The sequence below is a fragment of the Miniopterus schreibersii genome, assembly GCF_964146895.1.
Source record: "Miniopterus schreibersii genome assembly, chromosome: 16".
Lineage (NCBI taxonomy): Eukaryota > Metazoa > Chordata > Mammalia > Chiroptera > Miniopteridae > Miniopterus > Miniopterus schreibersii.
The window spans coordinates 29,327,433-29,341,869 of NC_138116.1; the positions used below are offsets into that span (position 1 = coordinate 29,327,433).

At 52.7% G+C, this 14,437-nt stretch overlaps 3 protein-coding genes across 6 annotated transcripts; 1 reads left to right on the forward strand and 2 right to left on the reverse strand.

Annotated features, from left to right (window-relative positions):
- Window positions 1–1,797: 1,797 nt before the first annotated feature.
- RAB34 (RAB34, member RAS oncogene family) lies at window positions 1,798–5,890 on the reverse strand. Of its 2 annotated transcripts, none has more exons than XM_081162237.1 (11): window positions 5,612–5,890; window positions 4,730–4,942; window positions 4,455–4,546; window positions 3,496–3,561; window positions 3,292–3,393; window positions 3,122–3,186; window positions 2,962–3,013; window positions 2,702–2,783; window positions 2,532–2,622; window positions 2,292–2,399; window positions 1,798–2,209 (listed from the first exon to the last, which is right to left on the reverse strand). In XM_081162237.1, the coding sequence occupies exons 2-11, from the start codon at window positions 4,781–4,783 to the stop codon at window positions 2,142–2,144; spliced, it is 780 nt and encodes a 259-aa protein (XP_081018363.1). In that variant the 5' UTR covers window positions 4,784–4,942; window positions 5,612–5,890; the 3' UTR covers window positions 1,798–2,141. The 2 variants fall into 2 exon arrangements, with proteins under 2 accessions (XP_081018363.1, XP_081018362.1); XM_081162236.1 differs by having other exon boundaries at window positions 3,496–3,564; window positions 5,612–5,769.
- Window positions 5,415–11,000, forward strand: RPL23A (ribosomal protein L23a). Of its 3 annotated transcripts, none has more exons than XM_081162244.1 (6): window positions 5,415–5,619; window positions 6,703–7,077; window positions 7,695–7,878; window positions 9,820–9,996; window positions 10,645–10,714; window positions 10,942–11,000. In XM_081162244.1, the coding sequence occupies exons 2-6, from the start codon at window positions 7,053–7,055 to the stop codon at window positions 10,954–10,956; spliced, it is 471 nt and encodes a 156-aa protein (XP_081018370.1). In that variant the 5' UTR covers window positions 5,415–5,619; window positions 6,703–7,052; the 3' UTR covers window positions 10,957–11,000. The 3 variants fall into 3 exon arrangements, with proteins under 3 accessions (XP_081018370.1, XP_081018368.1, XP_081018369.1); XM_081162243.1 differs by lacking the exon at window positions 5,415–5,619 and adding an exon at window positions 6,307–6,471; XM_081162242.1 differs by lacking the exon at window positions 5,415–5,619 and having other exon boundaries at window positions 5,872–7,077.
- Window positions 11,001–11,033: 33 nt separating this feature from the next.
- On the reverse strand, window positions 11,034–13,243 carry TLCD1 (TLC domain containing 1). The gene is made up of 4 exons (XM_081162238.1): window positions 12,877–13,243; window positions 12,481–12,563; window positions 12,304–12,386; window positions 11,034–11,979 (listed from the first exon to the last, which is right to left on the reverse strand). The coding sequence occupies exons 1-4, from the start codon at window positions 13,068–13,070 to the stop codon at window positions 11,596–11,598; spliced, it is 744 nt and encodes a 247-aa protein (XP_081018364.1). The 5' UTR covers window positions 13,071–13,243; the 3' UTR covers window positions 11,034–11,595.
- Window positions 13,244–14,437: the final 1,194 nt, after the last annotated feature.

A 14,437-nucleotide genomic window follows, 5' to 3' on the forward strand; every position in this document is an offset into this window, starting at 1 on the left:
ACTGAGTTATAGGCTCTGTGCAAGGCAAGGGTTGATGAGCGCAGTCCTATTAGGGTGCAAAGATAAAAACAATTCCAGGAGAGAGTGAAAAAAATTTAAGCCATGTAACCAACATTCCATGCATCACACCCCTCAATTTCTCTTGGCATCAGGCTCCAAAGTCAGGACGGAAAGGAAAGGATGGTATTTAAACTTTGTTTTCTCCAGAGAAACCAAGGGCCTCTCCTGCTGCTGCTCTGCATGATGCCAACCTCAGCAACCTGACTAGGCAGGGTCACTGCCCAGAACCTCCAGCTCTGGGAACAGCAGGGGAGGAGAAACAGGAGTGTGCAGAAAAACCAACCCTCCCAAAACAGAGGAGCTGGGTGAGAATGAAACCAGGCACAACATGGACAGAGCACTTGCTGATGGGGAGCCAGGATCTGTGTTCTGATCTTGGCCCTCCATGGCCTCCCAGGATGGCACCAGGCCACATTTGTCCCTCCATTGTTCGTCCAGATGTCTGAGATACTTCCAGCCAACCTATAGCTCTGGGTCGGATGTCAACCATGAGCCAGGTTCTTAGTCACTCTTCCTGTAAAGTTATAACAGTTAAGGTTTTTGAGCTCGTCTATGTATTTGTTAGTGCTTCATCTTATTTCATCCATGAAACTCCATCAGTATTATTAGCTTCATTTTACAAATGAGGAAATTGAGGCACAGAGGATAAGTGATCTACCCGAGTGCTGAGTGTCCTAGGAGGAACAGTGAGGATTCAGATGCAGGTCGTCCTTAGAGTATGTCTTTTTTTTGTTTTTTTGAAGAGGGAAAAATACACCTTATTTTTTACTCAATTTAGTTTAATCATGTTTAAAAACATAAAACATAATTTATGCTTATACCTCTAATATAGTTAGATGTTAGATAACATATCTTCTAAATAAGAGCCCAGCCCCTACCTCCCTGGGCCTTCTGATCAACCCAAAGGGTATCAAAAATTTGCCCACCTGGCGTGGCTCAGTGTTTGAGAGTCAACCTATGAACCAGGAGGTCATGGTTCGATTCCAGTCAGGGCACATCCAGGCTCCATCCCCAGTAGGGGGCGTGCAGGAGGCAGCCCATCAATGACTCATCATTGATGTTTCTATCTCTCCCTCTCCCTTCCTCTCTCTGAAATCAATAAAAAAAAAATAAATTTAAAAAAAAAAAGCCCTAGCCCTAGCCAGTTTGGCTCAGTGATTAAGAGTGTCAGGCTGCGGACTGAAGGGTTCCGGGTTCAGTTCCAGCCATGGGCACATATCTCCGTTGCAGGCTAAATCCCAGCCCTGGTTGGGGAATGTGAAAGAGGCAACCAATCGATGTGTCTCTCTCACATCAATGTTTGTTTCTCCCCCCCTCCCCCTTCCACTCTTTCTAAGAAGCAATGGAAAAAATATCCTCAAGTGAGGATTAAAAATAATAATAATAAAAAAATCAGTAACTTCTCACTGTGTTCCCCTCAGAGAAGTATTTTTTTAAAGGAAAAGCAGGAAGAGACCAGCAGGTGGGGGAACGAAGACCAATGGTGGAAATTTGGGTATAAGCACCATGTAGGAGGGTACATCTGGGGAGAAGAGACCAAAGGAAAGGGCTCTCAAAGCCGACAATTTAGAACTCACCCAGTGAGAGTGCAGCCCCCAAACCTGGTCCCTGAGCTCCCAGCCTGACTGAGGCCTGCTCAGGGGCCAGGGCTGGCCAGCATCCCAGCTGGAGGCTCCAATTCCAAGATCGCCATAGAGCCCTGCCCTTATCTCCAATAAAGAACTCCAACCCCCAGACTGCTAGTAACAGATTTTAATGCATAAGGCACAGTGTGAGGCTGGGGTCATTAAGCATCCTCATACCCAAAAGGCCCAGCATGTTGAGCAAAAGCAGCAGGGACCACCTCCCCACCACTGGGCACCCTGGAGAGTCCCTGGAGCAAAGGGGCATCCAGTCTTTGGTATGGTGCCCAGGGTCAGGAAGTGACTAACACGGTCCCAACTACGCTTCTGGGGGTATTGCCACCAAAGGGCAGCTCTTTGGTCTGTAATAACAGTCAGTACAGATGTCCAGGGGTAGAGCACTGGGGGAGTCAAGGTCGTACACATACAGTGTCCCAGGGCTGGGCAGTCCCTCATCCCTCAAATGCAACATGTGGGCTTCTTCTTGCTGGCAGTTAGGTAGAGGTTGTTATCATCACTGTTGATGCCTGAAGAAGAGTGGGAAATACGTGAAGCAGGGATTGGAGGTTCCCCATGCTCTCTGCCACCCTCATCCAGGTGGGTACTCACGGACAACATCCCCAATGCGCCGGGCCCCCGATTTCTCCAGCTCAGCCAGCATGTTGGTCTCAAAGGTCAGTGCTGCCACACGGAAAAAGAATTCCCGGACATTTTCACCTAACACAAGAAACAGATGGGTGTTCAGGGGCAGTTCTAGGCCTGAGGTCACTGGGCACAGCTGGAGGTGTAGGAGTGAGAGGCAAGGTAGGCAGGAATGCCACAGCAGAAGGCCTGAAGCCTCTTACTCACCAGTGAGAGATGAGACTGCCCAGTACTCAGCCTTCATCTCTTGGGCCACCTTGAGTGCATCTCTCTCCATTAGCACATACTGAGCAGGAGTCTGAAGGAAAGTCAGAGTCAGCTGGGGGAGGGTTCCCTCACCAAGTTGGGAAGTACCCCCCCCTCCCCGGTACACTCACACTCAGGTCCTTCTTGGAACCCACAAGGAAGAGGAGCGCACTGGAAGGGTCATTCTCCTTGAGTGCATCAGCTAGCCACTGCCTGCCACAGAGGGTGGACAGCAAGGGATGAGTTGGGCGGGCTCCTTCCACTCATATGCCCCATTATCCTCTCTCTGCTCCTAGATGCATTCTTCCCTTCCCTACCATGCCTGTGACTACCCCCCTTTTCTGAACCCTCTTTTCCCAGAGCCCACATATATTTCAGCACCCCCACATACTTGGTATGTTCCAGAGAGGCCACATCATTCAGATTGAAGACAATGATGATGGCTGGAAGAATGGCAGAAACAGTCCCAGGTTGATGGGGAGACACTACTGGCTCATTTCCACAGCCCTAGATTAGAAGCAGCCACCTACCCACTTTACCCAACCCCTTACCTTGAGCTCCTCGGTAGTAGGTTGATGCAATGCATTTGAATCTCTCCTGTCCAGCAGTATCCCAGCTGGGAGGAAGGAAGGGTGAAACAGAGGCATGGGGGTGGGGGGCAGGTGGAGTGTAGGTGCTAGAGGAAGAAATGGCTGGAAGAGGTAAAAGAAGACACACTTACAGCTGCAGACTGAAGGGGACTCCCAACACCTCAAATCGTTCCATCTCAAAGTCTACTCCAATGGTGGCCTTGTAATTCTTATCAAAGGTATCTTTGCAGAACCTGAGGGGGCACCAGATGCTCTGGCCCTTAGCCCAGCCCATCTGGCTAGGCCTGGCCCTACCCTGCCCAGCCCAACCCAGCTCAGCTCCAGCACCTTCTTACCTATTAATGAGACAAGTCTTCCCCACTGACAGGTCCCCCACCACAATGACCTTGGAGATCTTAAATCTGCTGGACACAAGAGGAGGCAGGAGGAGTGGGCACTAGTTTTTTCACTCTAGGGAGTCCCAATGCTCCCTAGTAGGTATACAAAGGTAGCTGCACCCAGGCTGTGACTGCCATAGACACCAGTAGACACCAGGCCTCCGAGGCAGCTTTCCTGGACAGAGGTGCTGGCCAGGAGTGTTTTGTGCTTTAGTATTAAGGAGACATGAGGTTGAATTCCAGCTCTCACACTTACTAGTTGTGGGGCTTAGGACAAGTTACTTAGCCTTTCTGTCTCAGTTTCAATATTTAAGTGGAAATTTAGAATATATTGTATTGGGTTGTTGTGAAGGTTAAAATGAGATAAATGGTCTATATTCTGAAACATACCCTCCCCCCCCCCCCCAAACACACACACCACACACATACATTTTAACATTTCTGAAATCAGGATACATCTTAAAAGTGATGGTGTTTTCCATTTAATAAAAGACAGTAACAGTATTCAACACACTGCCTGGCACACAGTAAATGCTACATCAATAGCAACTGTTATTACGTATTCCCTTTAATATCCACAAGTGGACTCAAAGATGTAGGCACCCCCCACCCCACCCCCAACCCGGCCCTGGGCCCTGGGGCACAAATGGATGGTATGTGGGTGGCTGAACTGGAGACCACCCCCTTCTCTGTGTCAGAAATTGAACTGCCACCTTTCTAGCCAACCCCATCTCATTGGGCTCACCCATAACCTTGCTGGAAATAAAGCGGGGGTAGACACAGGGACATAAAAAGGAGGAATAACCATATAGCTGGTAGAGGGTGCAACAGAGCCCCAAGGGGGTGGACGTCACCACGGCTTTGACTACCGAGTTTCCTGGGACTTCCCTTCTTTGTTTTGGGTGTCTCCAACTCACCCCACGGTGCCGGTCCGGTGCTCCTGGCAGGCGCAGGTGACCCGGGGGTGGAAGTCTTTGCGCACGTGCAAAGCCGCCTCCTTCCTCAGGTACTGGCGGGGACGGAGGAGCGTGAGGCTCAGCCACTCCCCGCCTCTTCTCCCGCCAAGCAGCCCGGGGCTGGGGGTGGGGAGGGGACCACCCAGGAGCAGCCGAGCCTCTCGCTGGCCCGATGCCGCCTCCGCCCGCCCATACAGCCTCCGCCGCCAGAAGCCCGACGGGGCCCCGGCGCCTACCTGCGGCAGCTCCGCCAGGACGCGGTCCCTCCGCACCGGCGCCAGAATGTTCATCTTGCCTGCGGCCTTGCGGGGCGCCCGGCGGAGGCGCGGAGGCCTGATCCGCCCCAGCGACCCTGGCCCGTGGAGACCCGACAATCACCCGCGACCGAGGAGTCCCGACTATGACTCGGGGCCACGGGGAACCTACGGGAGCCCGCGGCCTCGGGGACGCTACGACCACCGCGGGCCACGGGGATGAGAGAGTCACCCGGGGTTGGGATGAACCCACAACCACCCGGGCCCGGGGCGTCCCGAAGACGACTCGGGGGCGCGGAGACCCCTCGGCCGCCAAATAGGGGCGAGGAGTCCTGTCCGGGGGGTCCCGGGCCCGCGCAGACCCTACAATAACTCGGGGCCGGATAGTTCCTACAATAACTCGAGGCCGCGGAGACCCGACGACCACTCGGGGTGGAGGCGGCCCCACCATAACAGAGCGGCCGGGGGGCTTGGAGCGGCCCCACCACGCGGGGTCGGGGTGGGCGGGGGCCGCGCTGCGAGCCCCGGGAGCCGCTGCGGGAGGGGGCGAGGGGCCCAGTTCGCGGCTGGGCCCCGCGTCCCACTCGACTCTCCCTCCCGGAGCGGGCGCTGTAACATGATCCCCGGAAATTCCTGGAGAAGGGCCGCCCCCCGCCCCTCTCCCGGCAGCTCCGGGTCTCGCAGCCCGCCCGGGACGCCCCCATCCTCTCCTCCTCCCCGCGCTGCCCTCGCTTAGGCTCCCCAGCCTGAGGCCTCGTCGGGGACCAGGCCCCACCCAGGCTGGAACTTGCCCAGATAGGGATCCCCCACGTTGCACGATCCTGCACCTCTGTGCCGGGCTGCGCCTCCAACAGGGACCCTTACCCAGCCAAGTTGGTGATGGGGAATCGGTGATGGCTGCGCAGCATCTGGCTGTGCCAGGACCGGCGGGGTGGGGTCAGGGGGAGAGAAGGGGGCCAAGGAGAGGCGGTGCTCGCCTCCTCAACTCCAGGCCCAGCACATGACTCATAGAGTCTGCCCCCACTCGCCCTGCAGCCCTGGGAGGGGGAGGGGGAGCGCAGACGGGGTGCCAGAGGCGGAGCTGGATGCCCACCCTGGCCAGGGACGTCCGAGGTCTGGCTTCTGTTCCTCGAAGGCTGCCGTGTAGATTGAGGGGTGGGGAGGCCGAAGACCAAGCGGCGTCCCTCGATGCACGATGAAGGAGGGCTAGGTGGACGGGGGACTCCACCTTTGGGGGAGGTGACTGCTCCGGAACACGGGGACTGCCCTCCACCTTTGGGGGAGGTGACTGCTCCGGAACATGGGCGTTTTTCGCACCGACCCCTTTGGAATCTTCCCAAGGACAACTTTTCCATTTTGCGGTTCTGCAAGACAGACTCGGGGAGCGTAGAACAGATCTCACCGTCAAGGGGAAAAGCAGGTTCCCAGAGGCGAGAGAGAAGATAGAAAGGGAGAGGGGAAGGGGGAGGGGGGAGACCCCGACCCGCGGAGAAGCAGACTAGAACCTTATTAAACTTTTCTCTGTGTCCGGAACAGAATTCGAGATTGCAAAAAAGACTAGGGCAGGGAAGGCAAGACTACTTAGAAGGAAGGAACTGTGAATGGAATTATTCACAAGAAGAACTAGTGAATGCTGGAGAAATCTGTGCGCTGGGTGTTTGGAATATTGCTCGAGTTTCTTCAAGAGTCTTGTCGGGAAAACACATGAAATCTGACTGTCATAGGTAAAGAGGGGAGATGTGACCACCTTCTACCTCCTGTGGTACTTTTCTCCTCCCCTCTGCCTGACTCGATTTTTTTTTTGCCACCAAATCACCGTTATTGATAAGCCACATATCCTCTCGGGACCTCAATTTACACCAATATTTGAGGGAGTTGGGCCTGACACATTCTGCTCTAACGTTCCAGAACTTAGCTACACCCTCCCTGAGTTAATCTAATTATATCCATTACAGTTTTGCAGTGTTATTGTCTCCTGGAATTTGCAATCCTTTTCCCTTAAGTTGCTGAAGATGGGAATCGCTCAGGACCAGACCCGAGTGGCGGACAGCTACACCATCCACTCGCCGCAGCAGATAAACACGTCTCCGAAAAACTACAACTCCCAAGAAGCTTTAGAGTCTTGCTAGGGGAGGAGTAGCGCATGCTTAGTTCCTCTGAAGGAAATTAAACCTAACTACTATTCCCAGCGGGCGCCGCGCTATAGATCAACCAATCGGCTTTAAGTGAAAAGCATCGCGAGTCTTCGGTGAGAATTGGCTCTATAAGCCCGTGGGAACGGATCTCGGAAACCCTTTTTACGAAGATGGCGCCGAAAGCAAAGAAAGAAGGTGTGTGCTGACGCTTGGGGGGAACACTGCTAGCTGGCCGCGGGTCCTCGCAGAGTGAACAGACTGAAAGGAGGGTTCCTGGGCTAAGACTTGGGGGTGTCAGCTCCGGGGCTGCTCCTCCGGTTTCGGCCACGCTGCGCCGTCCGCGGGCCCAACCGCATGGGCTGGGCTTCAGTTGAAGGGGGTTGGGGAGGGAGCCGACAGCCAGATAGCCGACTGTGGGGAGCTATACGCATCCACACGGAGCCGCTCCATATCTCCAGACCTGTAAGGAATCAGTGCCCTCAACTTACCTTACTTTTTTTTAATCCGCATTATAGACGGCTATATACTCTGCCAGGGTGGCTGTGCGATGTTATATGTAAAACTACTAGCACGCATTCTGGCAAGCGGCAAGCGTTCGGTCATTGCTACTTTTTCCTCTGTGATATCCCTGGAGTTACTCCCAAGTTTGCCCCATTAACGTGCATATGATGGAAAAACTTTAAACCTGAGACTTGTGATGTCTTCAAAGGAACCACTGATGCACATGTGGCCTGGCGCGCCCACTACAGTCCTTTAGGCCGGAAGTGCTCGATTTCTTAATCCCACACCCTCATTCTCTTTGCTTTTCTCAGCCCCTGCCCCTCCCAAAGCCGAAGCCAAAGCAAAGGCTTTGAAGGCAAAGAAAGCAGTGCTGAAAGGCGTCCACAGCCATAAAAAAAAGAAGATCCGCACGTCACCCACCTTCCGACGGCCGAAGACACTGAGGCTCCGAAGGCAGCCTAAATATCCTCGGAAGAGCGCACCCAGGAGAAACAAGTCAGTACTCTCTCCCGGTACTCCCCGCCCCCCCTCCCCGAATTATAAGAAAGCTTATTTAGAAAGTTACAGAGGTAGCAGAAGTGAGCCAGTTGGGCTGTGTAGGCTCAGGAATCAAGTTATAGAGGCAGAAGGGCCCTTGGATGGTAGGAGAGAGAAGAGCAAAGGTAATGCACCTCGGGAGAAGAGGAAAAGAAGCTAACCATACTCATAACAAGATGTTTGGTTATCCTCCATTGGTAATTTTTTTTTCTTTTTAAAGGAAAAAAAAATCACTTACTCAGGCCTAACTATGGGCCACACTATTTCAGAAAAGTTAATCTTTAAGGGAAAAAAATGTCTATAAGTCTCTCATAGCCACAGGCTAACTCTGTCATCCTCTCATGGAAGATTAAGTCCACTGGCTGCTCAAGGAAGTAAGTGGACTCCTGATTTCCTAGGAAAGGTGATCCATTGGTAATTATGAAACTTACCAAACTTAGAGTATGGTTTCTCAAAAACATGTTGAGGTGTACTTAATAGTTTCTCTAATGGGGGTGTGGGGAGAGTGATTCCTTAAGAACAAAAGGGGGGGCGTGGCTCAGCGGTTGAGCCTGGACCTAGGATCCAGGAGATAAGGGTTAGATTCCCTGTCAGGGCACATGGTGGGTTTCGATCTCAATCCCCAGTAGGGGATGTGCAGGAGGCAGCAGATCAATGATGACTCTCTCATCACTGATGTTTCTCTCTCTCTCTCTCTCTCCATTCCTCTCTCTGAAATCAATAAAGATATATTTTAAAAAACAAAACAAGAGAAGACGTTTTTTACACTATTGGCAGGAATTGTTTAAAACAACCCAGAGTTAGTGCCGAGGTTCAAGTCCACTTTCTTGGAAGTATAAAGAAGGGCTTACATGTTCTTTGTTTTGGAGCTTCAGGCTTATAGTTCGTTCCTCGTACCACCTATTGCTGTAGGGAGTGGTGGTTGAGGATGTGGAATGATTCAGGGTTGACAAAGGAGGTCCATCCATATGTATTGGATGGTGAAGGCCAGCAACAGTGTATGGAAACTTCATTCACTCTCAAATTTTTACACTCGGGTAATGGTTAGGGGGAAATGGGCGAAAAGTTAGGGAACTTGAGTATTCTGGTGTCATGCTGCTGTTAATAACTGACCTTAGGAACCACAAGATTAGAGTAGAGCATAGTGGTGGAAAATGGGTTTCTGCTTCTCCCACTGCTTCCTAAGAAAAAGGCGGAGAGTGGGTTGTGTCGGCTGTGGAGGAAAGCACTTGACAGACTTTTTTTTACCCCCATTTGGACCTAGTATTTAGTGTAATAAGAGTTTGAGACCTGACCTCTAGCTTCAAAATGGGATGGTAGTGTCCATGTGAACAGAGCCTTGCTCCTCTGAATTTCAGGGGAAAAACTGTTGTAGGGGCATTCAAACCACTGAGTTTAACCTGAGCTGTAAATAAAAGGTTGCTCTCAAGAGTTAATGGCCCTCAAACCGGTTTTTAGTGACCAAAGAGTAGAAAAGCCTGGCCTGCCCAGCCTTATAGTGAAGCGCCAACATTCATTGGAACTCTAGCCTGAGTTCCAAGATGCTGAATTCTAGCTTTGTGCTCTTTGGTTTTAACTTCTCAAGTCTTAAATTTTCTCCAGAAATCCCGTCATAAATGATAAGGTCAAATAAAGAATGAAGGGGTTTGGGGCTCAAAGATGATTCTTTAATCATTTAAAGGATGAAAGTCCTTCAAGAGAAAGAAAATGCACATGGTTTTGCTCCCAGGCTGAGGCTCCAGGTCCTTAGGTTTCAGGGTGCAGATGATGACACTGTTCAGCGACCAAAGTCTGACAAAAATGATTGCTACTCATCGTCTGATGCACCTGGGCTCCAAAAGAGGGCTCACCCTTTCTTCTACTGGGCTGAGGCCAGGTGACTGCATTTTACCTCCCCAGGCTTGACCACTATGCCATCATCAAATTCCCCCTGACTACCGAGTCAGCCATGAAGAAGATAGAAGACAACAATACACTTGTGTTCATTGTGGATGTCAAGGCCAACAAGCACCAGATCAAACAGGCTGTGAAGAAGCTCTACGACATTGACGTGGCCAAAGTCAACACCCTGATCAGGTGAATGGAACCCCATGGGCTGGGAGAGGAGGCTGGGGCCTCAAGTCAGAAAGAAGCCATACCCAGCCAGGTGTGGCTCAGCAGTTGAGCAATCTACCTAGGATCCAGGAGATCGAGGTTTTCCTGGTCAGGGCATATCCCTGGGTTGCGGGCTTGATCCCCAGTTGGGAGTGTGCAAGAGGCAGCTGATCAGTGACAACTTTTTCATCGTTGATGTTTCTCTCCCCCTCTCCCTTCCTCTAAAGATACGTTTTTTAAAAAGGAAAAGCCAGGAAACCTGAATAGTATGAAATCCTTGAAGCTGCTTTTGGAGTCAGAAGTAGTTTTCTGAGTGTGCAAGCCTTGAGAAATGAGCAGCCCCTGCTGTAATTGTAGTCTTTATATTGAATATGGACTTTTGAGAAATCAACAACTGTTTTTATGTCAGATTACCTGGATTTAAATGTCCTGTGATGTTTTCTGTAAAAGGGAATTGGCTTTATTTGTAGCCTAGTGGCTTCCCTAGCTTCCTCTGTGCAGGTGACAAATCACTATTTGGAAAAGAATGACATGGACAAAGGAACCCCTGGTGCCCCAGGTGACCAAGGTGGGGGGCCTGGTGTAGGGGCACTGAGGATAGCAGGGATTAAGCTGCCTTTTCCACCCTAGGCCTGATGGAGAGAAGAAGGCATATGTTCGACTGGCTCCTGACTATGATGCTTTGGATGTTGCTAACAAAGTAAGCTTCCTTTCCCACAAAACTCCTTAACACCCACCCCCTGGGTGCAGATGATGTGTCTGTTAGTGACCAAAGCCTGACTTTTGCTGATTAGTCTTAACTGACTGACTGCACCCCTCTCCGTAATAGGTCCTACCCTATGCCCACATTTTGCTTTTTAATCATGACATTCCAGTTTAATCTTCACATTTCAACTTCCAGTAACAAAGCTCCCTTTTGTTTTTCAGATTGGGATCATCTAAACTGAGTCCAGCTGGCTAATTCTAAATATAAAAATCTTACACTGTATTGTTTCTTTATGTTGATTTCTGGTTGGGCTGGGGGGGGCCATACTGTGGTATGAGTTTGGGCAAGACTTTGGTCTACTTAACCCTGTTGGAACACTCAGCACTGTCACTTCACCATACTTGTTACAATCCTGGCGGTGGGAGCTCAGCAGATATTTATGACCCAGACTAGGGTTAGTTGTCCTAGGACAACTAGAACTTTTCTCTGTCATAGGAGTAAGTGAACAAACAAGAAGTTTTACAGGAACCCCTTCCTTTATCCCTGGAAGAGGAGGCGGCGGCTTTGTATGAAACCAATACCCAGAATTTTCATTAGCATCCATTTCAGGGCAATGTGGGTTAGCTGGCTTTCGGGTAGCACTTTGTCCCCACACCCATCTACCATGTCCAACCGGTCTGTCTGCTTCCCTCACCCCTTGCCCAAGAAAGGACAAGGACTTCAGAGGAGCGCTTTCATTAGTTTTCAATAGTGGGTGCAGGCTTGAAAGGTGGAGAGGCTGGATGCCCCGGGTTTGGGGCTCTCATCACAGTTTATGCATGAGGCTGTTCTTGGCTGTTTGCTGTCCATGCCTCAAGTCCCAGGCTCTGTGCCTCTCACTCTGTCAAGAACTTGTCTTTGTGTTGTGGGCTGGGCACAGGTTCAGGGCAGAAGTCCGAGCGGAGGAGGCGGGAAAAGTAGATGAGGATCATGATGTCCAGCATGAGCAGGATACCCAGCAAAAAGGTGCCTAGGGTCCTCTGACCCGCATATTGCAGGAAGAAATGGGTGAGGTAGGCCTGAGGGGCCAGGCGGAAGATAAAATACATGACCAAGTTGACATACTTATTAATTTTGTAGAGGAGGAGATGCTGGGCATTGTTGATCTTCATCATCATGCGAATGGTGAGGAAAATGTTGCTTACTTCTACCAGCAGTGTTAGGACACCCCCACCTACAAAACTGCTCCAAAAGATGCCTGAAAAGAAGGCACCCATGGCCTAGAGGGCAAAGATGAGAACAGGTTAGGAAATAGATGCCAAGGCTTTCCCGGAAGTTGGTGGGAGTATCAAGGTTATCAGATTGAGGGCGGGAAAGTCTTCCCCTATTTGCTTTATTCTGGCATATAGTTTATAGTGAGTTCAACACATTAAATTTTGATCCCTGTGTAGAGTTTACAGTGTGAGGTACTAGGTGAAGTTATGGATTGCTGGCCTCAAATCAGTGAACCAAGGGCACAGCATGGGACACGGTGGGAATGGAGTTAAGACAGGGCTGAGACTAAAGTTGCTAGCACCAGGCCCATACCACACCCCGTTTCTCACCATTACATGATGGACCAGGTATTCCCAAGAAGCTCGCGCCTGACGACTAACCACAATGTCCACCGTGTCGTGGATGAAATAACCTAGCAGAGGGATGGGGGAAGAGGTCATGAAGGGAATTATACGAAGCTTCTCCTGTTCCCCCACCCACTTAAATGCTTACTGGGCAAGACTTACCTGCGGAGAAGCAAACGAGCAGATAGCCAGAAAGTGACCATGCCGTCTCGATCTCGACCAGCATTTCGGGAGTCTGCCATACACTGAAAGGGAGGGAAGAAGGCAGGCGCTCATCTCCCATTCCCAAGGACCTTCAACTCCCCTTTTCCCCTTGCCAGTCTCGAGGGAGTCTGGGCTTGCTCTGTTAACTGGGGATCGAGGAGGGGCTTGGCTGAAACCCAGGTGTCTCCGCTTTCCCAGGTGAGATCCCGTTCCCCTGGGGCCGCTGCGGCTCCGGATTGGATAGTCTTCCAGACGGAATCATGTGAGACTGCGTGGCCTCAGCCCGCCGCGAGTGATGGGGAGAGTAACGCGGGATCCCCTAGCCACCTTCACTCCCCCGGGTTCTTCACTCACCACAGCAGAGCCCAGATCCCTGACACAATGGAATGGGCGAAAGAGACCAGCAGGTTGTGCCAACGCCAGGTGCGCAGGGGGTCGGCGCGCACGTGCGCGGGGAGAGGAAGACGACAGAGCGCGCGCCGGAGCGCCCGGAAGGTCAGCGTGGCGCCCAGGAGCAGCAGCAGGGCGGGGTGCAACAGTGGGGGCATATTGGCCCTCCCTGCCGTCAGTCTGTCCGCCCTCTAGGCGGCCTCCTCGGGCTGTTCGGAGAACGGGGCTTCCTCTCGGGCGAGTCCACTCCGGACGCCTCCCCTGCCGGCCGGCAGCCTCACACAGTTTTCACCGGAGCCCTCTAGGCCCCTTCGCTCCTCCCGTCCCCTCCCGGCGGGCCTCTGCCCCCGCCCCTAGCCGCCCGCGCCCCCGCCCCGCCCCGCCCGCCTGCCCCCGCCCCTCCGGCTGCTCTGCTAAGCGGAGGGCGCAAGCCCCATTTCCCGAAGGGCCTACCGCGCCCCGCCTCTCTCCGGGAGACTTCGGGGGCTGTCCTAGGGCGGCGCCGCGAAGGCACCCCTCGCTGGCGCCTCCCGACTGCCGACTCGCTCGCTTGGCCTCATTAACCCGCGTCCCCAGTTTCCCCGGGGCCACCGGCTCCCCCGCTCGGGCGGGTATTGCGAGAACTCCCTCCGCCCTCAACTCCTTTCTTGGCAGAGCTGATAGGATCCGTCACACACCCACGACTTTTAAACCCGGGTCCTGGGTACGGGTCGGAGCCACGCCTTGGACCATGATCTCTGCCCCGTCCCTGTACTTTCACTGGATCACTAGTTTCTTCAGGATAGAGACAGACTTATTTACCTGCGTGCCTAGAAACGATTGACTAACCCATCACCACCCCTCCTCCCAGCCCGCTTTTAGGCTCCTGGGGCCAAGCGGCTGTAACAATCCTGCTTCAGTCCGGGCTCCCTGGAGGCTGCAGCGGGAAATACGCCCGATTTGCCCAGGCTGCTAGGGTGACCCTTGCTCTTCAGGCCAGCGGGTTGGCGCAGTTTCAGCTTGTGGCCACTAGGTGTCAGCCTGCACTCACCGTAGCGTGGGCTCGATACCAACCCCCTCCCCGCCACCACCACCACCACCAAAAGAAACGAGGTAGTTGCTTTTGGGGGAGAGTTAGTCAACCAGACTGTGGAGAACAGAGGAGCGGCTAAAAGCCAGGCCGGTAGTAGGGGATAGGAAAAGGGGGGGCGGGGATTGTAGTTGGGTGCGAGGGAAAAGGTACTGCGAGAGGGAGGAAAAGCCAGAAACCCTAGGCCCAGAGACCCAGGGGCTGAAAGGTTTGGGTGTTTGCTTTGCCTCCCCTGATGGCTCCAAGGTTACACATTAAACCCTGTGGGGCTCCTGGGTCAACCAAGTCCCGATCGGTTTCTAGGTGAGAGCACGAGTGTCCCAGGTGAGCGGCCTTCCCCCTTGGCGCTTGCTCCTGCTCCCCTTTGCTCACAGGGCAACTTTGTCCTCCAGCCAACACCAGCCCGAGTCCGCAAGGGGCGCTTCTGGGGCCCTTCTAGTGGTCACTACACTTGGG